Source organism: Styela clava, chromosome 13 (genome assembly GCF_964204865.1).
Source record: "Styela clava chromosome 13, kaStyClav1.hap1.2, whole genome shotgun sequence".
Classification (NCBI taxonomy): Eukaryota; Metazoa; Chordata; class Ascidiacea; order Stolidobranchia; family Styelidae; genus Styela; species Styela clava.
In genome coordinates, this window is record NC_135262.1 from 3774507 (window position 1) to 3793595 (window position 19089).

Here is a 19089-nt window from a genome sequence, read left to right on the forward strand (position 1 = left end):
TGAGAGGTTCTGGTGCTGATTTAAATGTGGATATGTGTAATTTAGTACCGTAATCTGTGAGCGTTTAGGATGCCTTAACTTGCCGTATAACACTGTCAGAACGCCAGCCCACACTCGTTTTTGTCAGGCCATAAGGGTTAACTGGGCCGTGCTTGGTATTACAGTATTAGCGTTGTATATATCAGATACCGGTATGGTCTCTTTATTGTCAGAGCCAAGTTTTTATGTAATAACGTTTATAAAGCCAGTAAAATAGTTAGTTGACCCGTTGATAATTTCTTTGAAACATTTCATTATTTCGCTCTTTTTGCTTCTAAAAATTGAGCTTCGGCAATTTATATTTCAGTATTTGCTCGTAGTTTTTACTCCTTATTTTGAATTGCATTTAGGTTATGCTATTATTCAGTAACAGTTCAGTTTAACATTAATTCTTCATCGGATCTGCTGGTCAACCCACCACTATGTCCATGCGTCGTGGATGGCTGGGGGCACCGAAACCTCCAAAGAATCCGCACTCTTTGGAACACCTTAAGTATGATTTTTAAAAACCTTGTAGTTTCATTGTTTGCGTATGTTTCACCGAAAAAAAAACAAAAAATGTTCTTATGCTCTAACTGCAGAACTGCCTGATGTAAGTTATCTAACATAGCTACCGTCCTACTGTAGCATATTTCTAACCCTTAGCATAATGCACCACAATGTACAAACGTATGTCTGAATGTGTCTTTTTTGGCCTATTGCGGCCATCATCATTATTTAAACAAACTCTTTAAACAAAATTAGAAATGCTTAAAACTGTGTCCTTAATTCATGGTAATCAAATGATGAATTGTAAATTGATGTTATGAAAAACTTCGTTCAAGATCTCTCACTAAAAAAGTAATTGTAAGGACAGAGTTTTGCTCAAGTGACGGCCAACGCAATTTACGATGGATCATATTATTTAGACAAACATGTTTATATTGCTCACCATTATGCGTCGAATAAACTTACATACATACAAGTTTACTCATATGCCGTCATGCCAGACACACTCATTACCAAATGTGTTTGTTTTATATATCTAAATATTGGGACATTCTTGGTATTTAGATCTGTACCACCGTGTTTCCCCGAAAATAAGACTAGAGCTCGACCGATATCACTTTTTGGCACCGATACCGATAACGATATATCGGCCAACTGGTGACCGATAACCGATATGGACATACCGATATCTACAACCTGAACTAGCAGTAAATACAAATAGAAAGAAACATTTCGTTTCAGTCAATTAAAAGTTTATGTTGAAAAATAAAGCAGTCCTACACAGTGCTTGCATCATTAATAAAAGTTTCACAGCAAATAAGAACACACATTAATGCACACCAGAAAAAAGGCAGTCAGTAAAAAGCTTATAGAAGTCCATTTTGATCCATACAGTAGTAGGTGGGAGTAGGCTTGCACGTAATTTACGGAATTATTTCGAGTTACGGAAGGGAAGTTACAAATTACGTAAAGTCGTAATTATTGGTCGAGCGCTTTCGCGTTTGAAACGTGCTCCTTACAAGCAATCAATTCCGTCGATTGTAAAAAATGAAAGTTTAACAAGTAGAAGAAATTAGAGTTCCGGTATTCGCAGCCGTTTTGAGCCGGCATGACGCGTTGCCACCCCGTTTGAGCGTTTGATTTCACGGTCAAAACGATATTATTATAAGCGTTATCACCGTAACGCAATTAATACCGACAGACTTTTTTGTCTTTATGATTTGGTATCTTTTTTATTTGGCGCTGATATTGAAAAATAAGAATGTGTGATAGTTGATTGTAATTCCGGAAGGCGTATTTTTCTTTCTCTCCTTGAAACAGACATGAGACGAATTTTACCGCCGCTATAAGCGCTCAAAAGGAGAGAAGGCTAGGCTACTTTCTTTTCCCGACTCAATCACTTTTATTAATACAAATCACAGCGCATTAAAAAACAAAATAGAATTTATTAGCATTAATTTACAACGAGTTGCGGGTAAGAATTTATCGCCGGCTAAATAATTAATATTTGATCTAAATTTATCGCAAATAATCTTAAAACATTTAGGCCGCGAAATGATTTGATATAAAATGAAGCTTGGTAATCGGAATATCGTCAATAATTCAGCATCAATAATTATTTTAAAATGCTAACTAGGTAGCAAAGTCGGATAATGTAAAAAAAAGGAGCAATAACAAGTCTTCGTCGCGAGGCAGGCGCAGGTATAATCAAATGAGAGAATACGCTTGTCGTTGATTAATATCCTAAAAACCCGAAATTTTTATTCAATACGAAAGTCGATTTTGAAGAAAGGCCACTATCGTTTCATATATATCCGTATACCAGTTTCGGTAAATACGGTAATGATAAAATTGATCGCATGAAATTGGGACGGTTAATTTGCGAAGGTGATAAAGGAAAATCAAAGCCAACACAATAAAACAAGATAAAAATCAGAATAAATTTAATTTGAATTCACTCCTTGGTATTTGTCTTTAACATCTGTCGCCGGCGTGTAGTACTGTCGGTAATATGAAAACCAAACTTCAATGTCCCATTCGGAAAAGAAGTGGATTCAAATGGTTTTTATGATAGGTTTAAACGTGTGAAAAATATCGCAATTACGGGGTCATTACGTAATCGATTTTGCCGTAATTACGGAATTGATTTTTGTCGATTACGTGCAAGCCTAGACTGGGGACGCAAGATATTCGAAGGCGAGGATTTTGCGCCGCTCGAAGAGATAAAAGAGAGAGAAATATAGAAGAGAACTCTCTGTTTATTGAAAGGCAAAATGAGAGAAGCGAAAAAGAGAAAACGCTCGGCCGCAGATATTTCCCGGAGAAAAATACTCATTTTTTAGGACGTGGAAAAGCGACTAGCGCTGATATATATCGGCAAGATATATCGGCCGAGTGGGCCGATATGATATATCGGCAAACACGCAATATCGGCCCGATATATCGGTTGGCCGATATATCGGTCGAGCTCTAAATAAGACCTACCCTTAATTTCAAAAATGATTTTAATATAACTCCGCTCCTTCAAATAAGACTTAAAATTGTTTCATTCTCGGGGAAACACGGTATATTATATAAGTGAATCAGCCAATTTGTGTCTTGAATATAAAATCAAAAGATGGAAGTTTTTTTTCACTTTCAGATATCTTCATCATATTTTGACGAAGAATTCCACTGTTACTGAAGGCAACAAGGCACTTATTGTCGAAGCATTACGTTCAATGTCCGAAATATTAATTTGGGGAGATCAAAATGATAGTTCTGTTTTTGAGTAAGTTTTTTGTTTCAGAAATTTGTAATAAGGGAATCAATTGCAGCAAATGCAACTGAGTTATTTTTTCGCATTTGTGCTGAACGTGTACTCATATATTCGGGTATATCAGGTAATAGTGACCACAATTTCCACGAGAAGTCAGGACTCGGGAGTTCAATAGGTCAGGTAACATGTCTTCACACTACAGTAGCACCAGTAGAAGATCTTATTTATTCCGCTCAAATACTCAGTATTATAACACAAAATCATTTAATAATGAATATTGTTCATGTTTGTCATTTCAGGTTCTATCTGGAGAAAAACATGTTTCTTTTCTTCTTGAATATTTTGAAACAAAACGCTGGGAATTATGTCTGCATTCAACTTCTTCAAACATTGAATATTCTGTTTGAGAATCTACAAAACGATACTTCATTATGTGAGTATTCTTATTTACAAGGATATTGTGTATTGAACTACAGGACCTTTCTCCTTGTAACTTATTGCATTGGTACTTAAACGAGATTATAAATATGGGCTATTCCAAGTGACACTACAGGGCAATTCCAGAAATTTTGCATGTTGTTAAATTCAATATATTTTCACATTTTCATCTACATGTTTTGTTTCATTGTCCAATCAGTTACTTAATTGAATATGTAAAAAATTGCACAAAAGTTACACCCAACCTTACTTAGTAAATAAAAAAAATATAGTAAAATATAGCAGGACACTACAGGACGGCGAATCCACCATGCACTAACAGTACGTTGTGTTGTGCTGTTAATTTTTACGATAATACAGTAGGAGCCCTTAATATTTTCTTGTGCAGTAGCTGAACTACCCCTCTATGTGTTGCTCAAGTTACCTAATGTAACACTGTAAATCCATGCCGATAATGTGCATATTGTATATGACACTACAGGACATTTTTCCACTTCGGAATAGCGGCATCTATCATCTCTTAAAATTCTGGTAATAAATCGTTAAATGGGTGAAGAAATGTTCTACAGCACTGCAAACATTCAAACTTTATTAACTTAAATCCAGTGCGTCAATTCCATATGAAATAACTGTAAGACACAATCAAACACTTTGTGTCAGGAATCATCGCAAAATATGTCAATTATACCAAAATTTCTAAAACCTGGGTGAAATTTTAAATTGTTCAATGAAATGAATGCAGTCCAATAAAATTCCAATGTCTTTTGATATAAAAAATTACTTTCACTACACTTTTTAAAAAATTGATGGAATTCAACTTTTGCTTGGAATGGCCCATATAAATAACATAATCTCTTTCCATGAAATAGCATGTATATTTGTTAGATCTTGCTAGATAGTCTAACTCAATGGTTCTCGAACGGTGGGGCGCGCCCCGCAAGGTTGGCCGCAGACAATTTTTTGAGTGGGCGTGGAGCAAATTAAAAATAAAAGTATTTGTTAGATTTGATCTTACCGGCCTTTTTTTAGATATTTACATTCCATCCATGTATTTCTAACATGTTTTTTGAATAAATCATACTTTTTCCTATATATATGTCATTTGTTGCTAGAAAAACTAGTTATTTTTATAGAAAAATAGGAAGTCACAAGTGTTTGAGTCCTTAGACGGGACGATGGATTATGAAAGTTTGAGTTAAATACGCTGTGATAAAGTTTATGATTCGGTTTGTGTATAATGCTTGTACGTATAACTTTTGTGGATGCTTATTTGTTCACGATGTTTCATATTATTTCCTGTCTTCTGATTACACAACGCTATCTTTATTTCCGGTACTTTTTCTTGTTAGTACCGTAGTTCTAAACAACTTTGTTGTTTAATAAATCCTCGTATCAATGCATTTAAATTGCCTCATTTGCATGTTACAATTTAAAGTGATAGTGCTTGTAATACTTTTTAGTCCCATGTTCAAACCTGTTAGCAGCTTTCATGAATTTCCACCCATTATGCTTGTCTTGTTTGTTTCCATTTTTTTGTATGACAAAGTAAAAATGATTATCTCGCCTGATATTATTACTAAGACAAAGAGACAGAGATTCAATTTTTGCAATCAGTCATATTATTATCATTAATGTTGAAATTTTGGGAAAGTATAACGAAGAAATATGTTATTGTCAATCTAATATCTAACCATATTTTAACGCAATATTCCCCAAAGTATTTCAATAAAAAGTTACAGGTATTATCAATATTATATTCTCACACATTTTCTCATATCAGCTTTTTCAATCTCCTGGGTTATATAAGCTAAGACCGTACTGGTGCAATAATTTCCATATATTTGGACACTGCTCCTAAAAAACACAAAATCAGAAGAACAAGTCAGTAACTCCTGTCAGTCATATTATTATCAACATCTTATCATTTTTTCAGACTATCTGCTCTCCAACAACCATGTGAATGAAGTGATCTGTCATAAGTTTGATTTCTCTGATGAAGAAGTTCTCGCTTATTACATCTCATTCCTGAAAACTTTGTCTCTAAAACTCAACCAGCATACAATACATTTCTTCTACAATGAGGTGAGTTTTTATTTTAAGGATTTTAGAAGCTCATTTTGCTCTTTTTGTCATTTGCTCATTTTAAAAAAAGTTGTTGCATATAAATAGGAAAGAATATGTTTCTTTGTGGGAGTATATACGTGATGGTTGGACATTTTATGGTAAAGGTATGTTTTGTTACCTACATGGGAAAAAACTTCCATTCCAAGTATGTCATTAATTGGTTACCCTAATTTTGGTTTGCGATTTGTTAGCAGAGACTTAGAGAACCCAAGTAGTTGTGGTCACAAAAAATCTCAACCTTCAACAAAAGCTACATGATGAACAAAATTATTTAGCATAAAAGCATAAAAAGTTACATCTGAAACTTTTCAACAAGCACAGTATAATGTACTTGCCTAAATCCCTCTTTTATCACTGTTTTATTCCCAGCATACAGATGACTTCGCTCTCTATACAGAAGCAATCAAATTTTTCAACCATTCTGAATCAATGGTGAGGATTGCTGTCAGGACATTGACATTGAATGTATATAAAGGTATGTAGTGCATACAGTCCTCTTACTCTCATTTTGCTCGATGTTTATTCAAGTTTTGATTGTATTGATATTATGTTTTTTCATGACATTGAGTGTATAAAATAGAATGTAGTGTAGGCCTATACAAGGCTTTCAATTCCTGTTGCAATTACAATTTTGGTATGAAGTCAGTTCGCAATATATCATAACCAGGTTTAATTATTTTACTTGGTGTTTATTCGAAAAATAGATAAATTTTGAATGGCTTTGGTTCCAGAACAGCTTGTTTACTTCAGATAGAGCGCTAATATCATTTATCAATGGATGTTCTCTATGTTTTTTCTATGTATTCCTGTACTCATCTTTTTCTTGTATTTAGAATTTGCTTGGTTGTCTTAAAAGCTTCTGTAGGCCTGGGGATTTTTGATCGGTGCTCCAGAAGTATGCGCACCAAGATGTCGCACAGCCTGAATCGTAACCGGTACACACATACTGTGTTCAGGTTGTGTGCCATTTTGGTGCGCATAAGTCCTTGTGATCAATATTTTTATATCATGAAATTTATTGATTACATATTAAGCTTCCTGTCATGCGTCTCTAAATGTAAAATGTACAACTAATTTTATATATAAATATTATATATATCATCTCACAGAATTTGATAAAATCCTGTATATTGACTTAAAGCACTTGGGGAACCGAGAAAAAAACAGAAATTGGGTCAATTTGAACACAGGACACAGGACAATTTGATGTCCAAAACTGAATATTTCACTATCCAAATACATTCTGAGCCTATTATGTTTTGATGTACATGGGAAACCGTAAAAAACAGAAACGAGAATATCGGTCAGCGACCGAAGACTTATCGATCGAAAGTTAGGGGATCCCCTAAAACAGCGCTCTTACTCCATAGTGACACCTTTTGTCCCATCACTAATTAATTAATAACTCGCTAGTTATACGGCATAATTTGCTCAAAATCAATAGGCTTCTGGTCCGAGATAAGATGAATGCACATGCAAAATCTGGAGCAGATTCAATCTCGCTTTCGTGAGATATCGCGTGCATCTAACAGACAAACAGACAGACAGACAAATACCTATCAACATACTTACCGATTAAAATCGATAAGTAATAATAAGCACTCTATCTGATGTGCTTATCATTTTTACTAAATGTCAATAAAATTAAAAACGAAAAGTTCTAAAAATTTGTGAAATGTTCGATATCGCGAAATCGATAAGTAACTAGGTCATTTTGAACGAACACATTCTAGAGGGAACCCGAGTTTTGTGCCAAATGTCTTAGGTTACTGAAACTTTGGGTACAATCATAAAAAACGAATTGCAAGTATTGAATAAATTTTCTTCATAGAAGTAATTGACAAATCTTTGGGTTTTTATTTTGGCTCACCCTGTGTATTGAACCATCTCTTGTCTGGTTTTTGGGCAATATTCTCAAATCACAAACTTGACTCCAGTGAATGTGATTTTCAAATGTATCTGAATATTTGATATTTTAGGGCAGTGGTTATCAAACGGTGGGGCGAGCCCCGCAGTGGTGGCGTGGAGAATTTTTTGAGGATGCGTAGAACTGAATGAGAATAAATTGTTAGAATTGATCTTGCCCGACTTATTTGGATATTTACATTTCTTTATTCTGGATATTTTTGTTCCATCCATGTATTTTCATATTTTTGAATAAAACATACTTTGGCCCTACTATCTGATATTAGTAGCCCATTGTTAGCTAGTTGTTTTTGAGCTGGGGCGCGATTCCTGACAAATTCTAAAAAGGGGGCGCGGCTTAAAAACTTTGGGAACCACTAATTTAGAGCATCCTCTGCCGGTAGGTTCAACATAAAATATTGCAAATAGCTCTCGAAATCAAATTCGACCTGTTTTTGCGAACACATGTCAGGCCGCATTAGACCTTCAGTGCCTGCTATGCTTTACTTTCTATACAGTTAATGTTGAATTTTTTGTTGTTACTAGTTTGCATATTGTGGGTCAAGATAACAAGTCATAGCTTGCAATCACAATGTTTTATGAATCATCATCTTATGAAAACATGTTTTGATCGGGACCTAGCATGTCATGAAAAGTTGTCATACCGGTAGTTGTTATTCAAATTTGACCCTTGTTGAAAAATGTTTTTTTTTGTAAAAGTTACTGTTTATCCGTTGCTGCCTTGTATTTTCAAATTGAAATTACTTGATTATACATTTGCTTATACATGACTCAGTTAATAACTGCTGTGAAAATGTCTACTGTTGCTTTTAACATCTTTCTATCAGTTAACAGGTATGTGCCACAATTAATGATAAAAAGCCAATAAACAACATATGCATTAGAGTCAAAAATAACCCGTTTTGAGAAACCCTGATTTAAATAATTGTTATGAGGAAAAAGAATTGCTAGGCTCCTCGTCGATGTAGGGTGGTTCACATAGCCGCAGGTCGTTCACGCCTTCCCCTACCATCAAGTCCATTCCTCCGAAAACAAAATAACTGGATGACTAATCCCATACCTGACATGTACTGGTAATTTGACGAGAGCACGTGGTTCGCCGTGTGATTGAGCCGTTCCAACGGCTTTCTTCTTCCCGGAATAAATATGTCAATCCTATCCTAAGTACCGGTATTAATAATATTTACAGAATATTTTAAAAAATGTGCCCCAAGTTTATTACCGAATACAGTTTTCGATTACCGTAAGCATTCTTTCTATAATATTATTTGCTTCAAAATCATTATCCCAAATCTAGAAAACTTAATTAAAACAATTTTTCTTTTTCCTTCAGTGCAAGATGAAGCAATGCTTCGTTACATCCGAGACAGAACAGCTGTTCCCTACTTCTCCAATCTTGTTTGGTTTATTGGAAATCATGTCAGAGAACTCAACACTTGCATAAGGAGCAATGATAAGTAAGACATTTTGCTTTGTTATAATATAATAGATTTGTTGATGTAACTTTAGTTGTCGAAAAAAATGTCATCGAGTCTTGGCACAGACTTGTAGCACTTATTACTTATCGATTTTAATTGGTAAGTATGTTGATAGGTATCTGTAATCGATTTTAATTGGTAAGTATGTTGAAAGGTATCTGTCTGTCTGTTAGATGTACGCGATATCTCACGAAAGTGATATTGAATCTGCTCCAGATTTTGCATGTGCATATATCATATGTCGTACCAGAAGCCTATTTATTTTGGATGAATTATGTCGTATAATTAGCGAGTTATTAATTAATTAGTGATGGGACACAAGGTGTCACTATGGAGTAAGAGCGCTGTTTTGGGGATCCTCTAACTTTCGATCGATAAGTCTTCGGTCTCTGACCGATATTCTCGTTTATTGTTCATTTCTAACCTGATATGGCAGCCCGATAGCATTATAATATAGGCTCTTCAAATGACCAGAAGGTACCAAATCAGGAGCATAGCAAGGAAGGGTGCAGGGGCGAGGAATTACTGTGAGGGAAGGGAGGGGGGGTCCAGATAGCCTTAGCCGGTATCAGCTAGCGTTTCAAGTTAACGAAAAATTGCTATGTATGGTACAGAAGTATGCTTTTTTTCACATTTTAGAAGGGGTTTCCAACCCGCCAAACCCGCCTGGCTATGCCCCTGTTCCATATCACCACATTTTTGTTACTATGTTGGTTGTCCCAACTTTTGGCATCGGGGATCAGAGACCTTTGATTTGACTTCATGTTAGAAGTGTGATGCCAAATTTTGTTTTTGTCAATTGTCAGTTCAAATTTCAATACAAAGTCCACATGCTAAATTGGTTGCTAATTGGTCCACATGCTAACTATGTTGGTTGTCCCTACTTTTGGCATCCGACTTCATGTTGAAGTGTGAAGCCAAATTGAGTTTTTGTCAATTGCCAGTCAAATCTTTATTACAATACAAAGTCCACATGCTAAATTGTCAAATTGTTAAGTGAGTCTGTATACCTGCATAAATAAAAGCCTTAGATATTGCTGCACACACATATTTAAACAACAGAATACATAAACATTTCACAATATCTTTAATGTATTCAACTGGGAGCTTATTTATTTATTTACACCTACTTCACACTAGATTGATCATCCATGCCCAACAGTGTTCATCATTAGCGCACTTTTTTAGAAAAACTGCAGATGCACCTGACCTTCGCACTCATAATTTTCTTAGAGTAAACTCTGATGCCCAATGTTCTTATCACTGTTGATGTATTGATTTTCTCCTCTACTGTGAATTGGTGTTTTCTCTCTCTAATGAATAGGCTTTAACTATAATAGCTAAGCAATATTATGTTATGCAATATTCATTTGTATAATGGGCAGAAATCAATAATATGCACCTGTTTCCATACAATTCTATATATACCTTGTGTTTTACTTTGGGTGTTTCCTATATTATATCTCTGTCTATAATGCCATATATGGATGTTTATTTTGGATGGAATATTCAAATTTGTTTAAAATTAGCAATATTCAATATAATTAATTCTCGGGTTTACGAATAAATTGTAATAATATAACACTGCGCTGTTCATACCTGACAGTCAGGCAAAATTAGACTTCGTATAATTAACATCGAAAAATTGAGAAAAAGGGGAATTGAAATAAAACGTTTATTTTTTATAATGAATTAAAGTCATATTAAGGCTATAAATTTATTTCAATTTTTTTTTATCATCATCCTATCTAATATTCCTCATTCAAAAAAAAATTTCAAGATAATATTCCGTATATTTGGAAGTTTAATTTGTTTTATTTGTAATGACATAATGAAATCACACTTTTACTTATTATTATTCCAGCCATCAAAATCTGAATCGTCTCAGTGACCTTGTTGCAGAACATCTGGATCATTTGCATTACCTGAATGATATATTAGCAATAGAGAATGAACAACTTAACAACATACTCGGAAAACAATTGCTTCATCATTTATTTGTTCCTTTGTATATTTATTCTCTTTCTTCTATTGGTGACGATGACTCTGATGAACAGGTAAGATACCGGGGTTTTATAGAACACTGGTTATGCGGAATTCATGGCTTCATAACTGTTTTCTGATAGGAACTGCTCTGCGTCTCACGGCCATTGTCATTTACACTATAATTCCTTGCAGCTCTTTACATTTTAGTGGTAGTATTTGAGTTTTTCGCTTTAACCGCCTCGGCCAATGGACATAGACCAATCCTTAGTTTAGTAAACAGCACAGTAATTACAACAGCGCTTGCAACAGTTCAATTTTATCCATTGTCATTTCACATATTTGCTATGATTGTATACCTAAGTAAACTTGCAAACTCAGCGTCACATGATCTTAGTGTGTACCACTATGCAGTACCGATCGCACAGTGGTGAATTGGACAAATCGAGCCATACCTAACAATGGCTGTTGTGTTTTGAAAACGAAGTGTATCGTTTTGCTAAATTCTTGTTGCGGAAATATCGCTTGTTTCTGTTACTAATGGACTTTCAGTACTTGAAGATAGGAGAAATTAGAATGCTATTTTATTATTTTCATAGGTCTATAAATCTACTGCACTCGATTATTTCATCTCAAATTTCGGTGGTTTTTAGATTTCACAAACACGACTCCATATAACATTCGGTACAATTCTTTCAATATATGGGATTTTGCTGACATTGCGGCTTCCATATAAGTTATTTATATCACTCGTATTTTGGCATTTTTCTCTTGTTCACTGTACTAGTATTAATTCAATGTCAGATTCGATCCTATTTTCTTATTCTTATGGTTGTTATAGTTTAACAATTGGCAAATATTTTATAGCAGTTGTTCTCAAACGGGGAGGTGCAGGGTGGACGTAGACAATTTTTTGAAGGAGCGTGAAAGCTAATTAAAAATCTAATTTGATCTCGCCCGCCTTATTTCTTTATTTTGAACATTCATGTTCTATCCACACATTTTCAATGTGTTTTTTGAATAATGTATACTTTTATCTTACTATCTGTTATTTGTAGCTTATTGTTAGCTAGTTATTCTTTAGGTGGGGTGCGAGACTTGACAAATTCTAAAAAGGGGGGGGGAGGCCTAAAATCATGTAAGTAATAAATACTATTGTTAATATTTTCAGGAGCAACCAAGAGTCAATTCAGTGTTGGCGTTATTCCTCCTTTCACAGGTAATTATCGATAGTTATTTTTAACTAACACATTATACAAAGTAGCACCTACGGTAAGTTCTATATGCTTTCAGGTAAAATATCATTGCGACTCTGCACAAGTGTATGGTCTTTGGCTATTTGAATTGAAATAACAGACCTATTATTGAATACCCACTGATTGAATTATGCTTTAATTACTATTATAACTGGAACTTTTGTTTTGGTTGTAGAGTTTATTAGTTTAAATTGGTTTTTGAAAGTAACAAACTGTCATGTCTTTACGATTTCGATAAACTTAAATATTCCTTCATCTTGTTTTGACTGTAGAATGAATCATTGACTGAAATGATTATCAAATATCAACTTAAGGTCATTTTGGACCCCATTCTCCATTACTAGAAAGAAACGTTGAACTCAACTCCATCCGACTGTATTCAAACATATAGCATGTCCTGTCCATAAAGTGTTATAATTTTTTAAAATTGCAAAGGGAATTTATTGATACCATATTATATTGTTTTGGCCCTCACAGATGTATTAAATAAAGTAAAAATACTTAAACAATTACTGATTAACAAACAACGAACCTGGTTAAGATATATTAAGAACTGACTTCATAACAAAATTGAAATTGTAAAGGAACTCTGTGGACACCCTGTATATTTCATGACTAGCATAAAGAGCATTAGAATTTTGTATTCGGGTATCAAAAGCCTTTTAAACCTATTCAAACCACTTATCACATTTATGAGAGTTTTAGTTATGTCGTGTTGGCAGTTACATTCCCAGTTTGTTCAAACAAGCAACTTTACACAGACATAGTGATGCTCACATTCTATAAATACGATGACTTGCTCAGTATACGGTAATATCTACATGTGCTCACACAATCAATAATAAAGCATATATCAATATTAAACTACCAGTAGTTGAAAAATGCTTGTCTGAAGAAGTCTGATCCTGATAAGTGTGATTTGGAGTCTGGTCGGACGAAACGTTACAGAAATACATTTGTGTTAGCAGTGTGCAGCAAGACTCTTGAATCAAATAGTTTAGGAATTAAGTGAATCATTTTTGGTCATGTTGATATTTATGATATTTTAATAAATAAAGTAGAATATAATGTTATAAATCATAAATTATCAAACTTGACACATTTACTTACTATAATACAAGTTAAAATGCATTGGAAAACACATTTTATTTTATCAACATTTACCGTAATTACAATTAGGGAAAGTATACTGTATTACTTGCCTGGTTGGTTTTGTGCCCATAAATAATCATGGCACGACTAAATGCTTCATATAGACAGTTGCCCTTTTTTCTAAGCTTTAATTTGCAATTATTCATCCAAATTCTGAAAATTGACATTTCTCATACACATATTATTATTATCTCAACATGGTTTCGGAAAGACTTATAAAATGCCATTAATAAAATCAAATGCTTTTCATTATCGATTGTGGATTGAAATATGAAGGATCAATTTGCAATTTAATGATGTGAGAATAACTTTAAAATAATTAAATCCAAAGGACTTCAAAGTGTGATTTTGATTTGTGTCATATTTACAGAAAAACATAGCAGCATTCCATACATTTAACTCCATGCTTTTAACATTTCTACATTCCATACTTTGTAACTAAAAACATATATATTTCATGTGTCTAATTTCTCTTATCCAGGTTTTCCTGATCATCCAATATGAACCTGTTGTCCATAAACTTGCCGAAGTCATCTTCAACCAGAATTCAACATTGAATCTCATGAACGACCAGGTTTGTCAGTTTTCAGATTCATCCCATTCGGTTAAATTTCATGACCACCTTAAAATATTATATTTGTCATTTATATACTTGTACATTTTTGCAACTTAGCAAACTGCAATATAGCTTTAATAATAATAAAATTTAAACACTTCCTGAACACTATTTTAAACAATGAATTAATAATGTAGCTGAAATGGGGTTGCCCAATTAATCATCAGTTTTATCCTAATTTAGATACATTTCTCTGCTTATGTGTGGCATATAAAATTGTGTACTGTATACAGATATAAACTATACCAACTTATTTACCATTTGTATTAATCAGTGTGCTTTATGGGTAATCAGCACGTTGTAATAGCTTGATTCTGCTAAGTATGCATATTAAAATTATGATTATGCATGGTTTATGTGTATGGTATAAATAACACATATCAATTTTATTTACCAGACCAACATCCAACTGATTTACCATTGTATAATATTTTATGAGTAATGAACACACAGAAATACTTGTTTTTATACTAAAATGACATTCACTATTGATTCAATTATGTTCTGAAGTTATGATGAAAACAATTGTAATTCAGAGAAGCAATATGAGTTTCCGCAAGATTTCACAACCATTATAGCCTGATTTAATGTTTTCAGTTGTTGTTACTTTGAAATGTGTACCATAACCTTCTCTGTAAAGCAAGAAGAGCAAAAATTCTTTGAATTTTCCTTCCAGGATGAAGTTTATGAAGCATTCGTGCAGCAGCCAGAAAGCCTTGATACTTGGCTCGATAGTAAAAGAGTGAAGAAAGCAACAAAGAAGAAAACTAAAAGACCAAACTTCAGGAACGTTGGTACGAAAGCTTTTTAGTTTGATAAACAGATAAATATTACTCTATCTAACCCTTTTTTTAACATGATACTAAATGAGCGGCCACTGATATTTATTGATATGTAAGAAGTTACTCATTATTTGGAAAGACCCGGCGGCAGACGTATTCAGGACTTTTTTTAAGGGGCGGGCATGGGTTGTAATTTCTAATTGCCAAGTTACACCGTATCAGCTACCTGGTTTGGTCAAAGACCATAAAACATGGGTTTCCAAGAGTCTTGGAGAGTCTAAAAGCGTTCCAAGCTAAGACAATTGCAGCATTTAATAGGTTCTGACCATCAACCTTGGATACGTCCCTGCCATACGGCATTGCTTACCCAATTTTATACACCCTGGGTTAGGTACTAAGCATGGGATTGGAACCCAAGCTAATCCGTGATGCGAACACAGTTAAGGTAACCGCATTAACCGCTAAGCCATAATACCACCACTATGCGAATAAACCAAATGCATTCTTTAGTAATTTTACCAATGATTTCAATTTTGAGTAGATAGACCTGAATCAGTCAGTGCAAACTTAAAATTTATGACAATTTGAAATTAGAATAATTAAATATTTAATTTGATAGTTTGAACCCCCCAAGTTGATGGAACAAGACCAAATACCAAATACATTGTGTAATAATTAATCATTTTGACTCGATAATCAGTCCATGCAAACTTGACACCAAAAATTTATGACAATTTGCACTCAAGATAATGAAATAATTTAATTGGAAGTTGAGGGATCAAGACTTTGCTGCAAACGAACATATAGGGTGTCCATAAAGTCTTCAAAATGGCAAAGGGAGTTTCTCAATATCGTATCTTGTTTTGGCCCTTACGTATGTATTATTAAATGAAGGAAAAATGTCAAAAAATTACTGATCAAAAAACAACAAACCTGTTGAATATAATATATTGAGAACTGACCTCATAACAAAATTGAAATTGTGAAGAGACTTTATGAACATCCTGTACATTCAATTCTTAGGTTCTGACGATGAACCAACATCACCAGTTGAACCTCCAGAGCCAGTGATCGAACAAAACTACACGGTAGAAGAAGTAGAGAGGAGTTTGAATACTCAACAAGAAGTTCTGGCACCTGTCAGTCCAACTTACTCTGATGATGATATTTCTTCAAGCAATTCAAATGAATCCCCAGGTGAGGTGTATCCCTAACAGGGGGTAGTTAAGAGTCAGATTCCCTCTTTTTTTAAATGTAATTCTGGCCTCGACCTGCTAGCTGTTACAATCTAACTTGGCAATTAAAATCCTCCTCCCTTTAAAAGTTTTTGGTTACACCCCTGTAAGTATATATGCACATTTCACTTCTGTTTTTAGTACTATGATTCTGGTCTTGTTCTGAGTAAAAAGTGTAGAAAATATAATACAAATTTTTTATTTTTTGCAAAGATATATTTAAATATAGATTTTAAACGCTTCTAAGATTGCTTTAAAAACTTCTATCAGTATTCTCACCATGTTTAGTTGAAGTTCAACTAATGTTCATACTCTATTATCAGGCCGTGTTCTCTCGTTGCCGCAACCTCAAAATATAACTGATGAACAAAAAGCTGCAGCAACAAGACTGTCATCCTCATCATCTGGTATCAGTACAAACAGGTATGTACAAGATTTCTTCATTCTTTTCTTCAAAATTCAATTTGCTTAATACAAAGCCAAAGTCGAAAATATTGTGGCAAGCATGCTGCGTCAATGTCCATACTTGATCAAGTAGTACATAATAAAGTATGTTGACCACTGTCCAGACACTATGATAAGTAATGTTTTGCGCAGGTAGACTTAATTTCACTTTCGATTTCTCTCACGTCACATACTAGAAATAGACACGCTAAACACGTCTAGCGATGGCTCCCTGGAGGTAGCTAAAGCGACCTTTCCAACTATATCTAAGTGATGTTTCATGCGTGTTTGAACTAGGAGAAATGACAGATTTTATAGAGGGGTTTCAAGATTTCCGGAGGCCTCTTGGTTACAAAGAGTTAACGGTGCTCCCGAAGTATGCGAACCAAGATGGCGGACATCGGAACGTAACATGGGTAACAGGTTAGGGTTAGGCCATAATTTTTTTCCAATTTTCCTTATTTTAGTCCTATTATCAGTTCAAAGACTAGCCAAGAGCCTCCCGTAGTATTTATACCTAAAATTATGGCCTAACCCTAACCTAGTACACATATTACATTCCGATGTCCGCCATCTTGGTTCGCATACTTCGGGAGCCCCGAGTTAACACTATCACAAGTGTTATGAGCAAGTAAACTTAATCTTAAATCTCTTTTCAGGCCTTTTCTCGACACCATCTACAGTGCTCTGAATTGTCAAGGCGATGATTACAAAGCATTACTTGCATTGTGTCTTCTTTATGCAATGTTACATAACAAAGGTATGATAAATTTTAGTAATTTTCGTTTTTCCAGAACTATCATTTTATATTTTTAGCATTTTGCTCTTTTCAATACTTCTTTCTATATTCATTTATAATTTGGTATAAGCATCATTTATGCTGAAAATCAATTTATTTTAGTTCATGGCAATAAATTATGTTAATGTTATGTGTATGATGAGACCTTAGTTTGCAAGAGCTATTATGGAATCTTGTACTTGGTGCTCACTATATACAAGGTATCCAAATAATTTTGCCCGGTTTTATAGTAATGCTAATTAAAAATTTCATTGTCTTTGTTTATTAATAGTTATTATTGTGCTTGTAATTCTCATTTATCAATATGATAATATCATATGATAAAATTTATATATATTTACCATTGTTATTATTATTACTATAAAATCTGGTGAAAATTTTTGGACACCCTCTATAACAGTGGTCGGCAACCATCTGGGTCGTGGCCCATTGCCGATCTGCGGAAAGGTAACTGCCGGTCCGCAGAGAGGTGACACAAAAACGGACAAGGCCGTGATAAAACCCCTACAAACTAACCACAAACCCTACGACTAAAAACAGCACCCTACCGCGGACACAACACTTTTGAGCAGCATGTCTGACTTCACAAATAATTGCCATGTCAGTATGTCGCAATAACGCTGGGTCAATTGTTTCCTCTACGCCTGTATAAGAATGTCTCTCATCAGTCCGAATAAGATCTCTCCAACAAAATGATTCTCGCTAAAAGCGTGACTATTCCACTATTGGCTCATAGCTAACCGGTCATGTCTAGTCAGTTCTATACTTCAGAAACAGGTTAATCATAAAGTTAGCTCATAGGGTAAAAAAATTTAGTTTTGGCAAAACAAACATCAATCAATACCCAGACTAAGGTCAGAAGGTTTACAGGCATTGTTACCTTTTCCGAAATCTTCCTAATGTGAGGCCTGGTTTTCAATATTGATACCTACAAATACGAAATATCGAAGTAGGCTGAATGTAAGAAACACGTAACGTGTGTCAATGTCGACCATATCTCCAATATGGGAACAGTTAATAGCCAGCAAACAAATACAGATATCGCATTAAATAGCATCACCGTCGTTTTTAGTATATTGTCATCATTAATTTCTTAATGTGTATGATTTAGTGCACAGACTTAGTTGGTTTGTATGAAGGTGGTCCGCCAAAATTATGGTCAGGCTTTTCCGTCCGTCACTTGAAAAAGGTTGCCGTCCACTGCTCTATAAGGATGGCAATCAACCTAGGCCAGCCTTATGCTAAGTTAAAGTGTTCCTTGTCTATTCTATCATTCAGTTTGTGGTATTTTGTTTTCTACTTGCTCTCATGGGGAATTAGCTGCTGGTAAGAATATGTGCTTGAGTTTTATTATTTTGCGATAAAAGGCATGTTTTATGCTTTTGTCCAAAGTCGATTTGTCTAATTTTGCAGCTATGCCAATTTGCCAAGCAATTATTTTTATAGAAATTTGAGTTTGTGCATGTGTGCGTTTGTGTATATGTGTGTCCGTGCATTGGTCTGTGTGTGTGTGTATGTCTGTTTATATGTGTTTGTGCGTGTGTTTATTTGCGAGTCGTGTGTTTATGTG

General features: G+C 34.4%; 1 protein-coding gene across 2 annotated transcripts in view; it reads left to right on the top strand.

The window, feature by feature from the left end:
• The first annotated feature begins 373 nt into the window (after positions 1 to 373).
• LOC120333164 (protein CLEC16A-like) overlaps positions 374 to 19089 on the top strand; it is a 32200-nt gene continuing 13484 nt past the window's right edge. Inside the window, exons 1-14 of one of the 2 annotated variants that reach the window (XM_039400527.2) lie at positions 374 to 532; positions 3170 to 3298; positions 3586 to 3719; positions 5658 to 5806; positions 6218 to 6323; positions 9108 to 9231; positions 11117 to 11309; positions 12407 to 12454; positions 14125 to 14217; positions 14936 to 15053; positions 16065 to 16238; positions 16600 to 16699; positions 17380 to 17480; positions 18798 to 18845. In XM_039400527.2, the coding sequence (XP_039256461.2) occupies positions 462 to 532; positions 3170 to 3298; positions 3586 to 3719; positions 5658 to 5806; positions 6218 to 6323; positions 9108 to 9231; positions 11117 to 11309; positions 12407 to 12454; positions 14125 to 14217; positions 14936 to 15053; positions 16065 to 16238; positions 16600 to 16699; positions 17380 to 17480; positions 18798 to 18845 (1588 nt within the window). In that variant the 5' untranslated portion in view covers positions 374 to 461. The remainder of the gene's footprint in view (positions 533 to 3169; positions 3299 to 3585; positions 3720 to 5657; positions 5807 to 6217; positions 6324 to 9107; positions 9232 to 11116; positions 11310 to 12406; positions 12455 to 14124; positions 14218 to 14935; positions 15054 to 16064; positions 16239 to 16599; positions 16700 to 17379; positions 17481 to 18797; positions 18846 to 19089) is intronic. The other variant, XM_039400529.2, reaches the window with a different exon arrangement.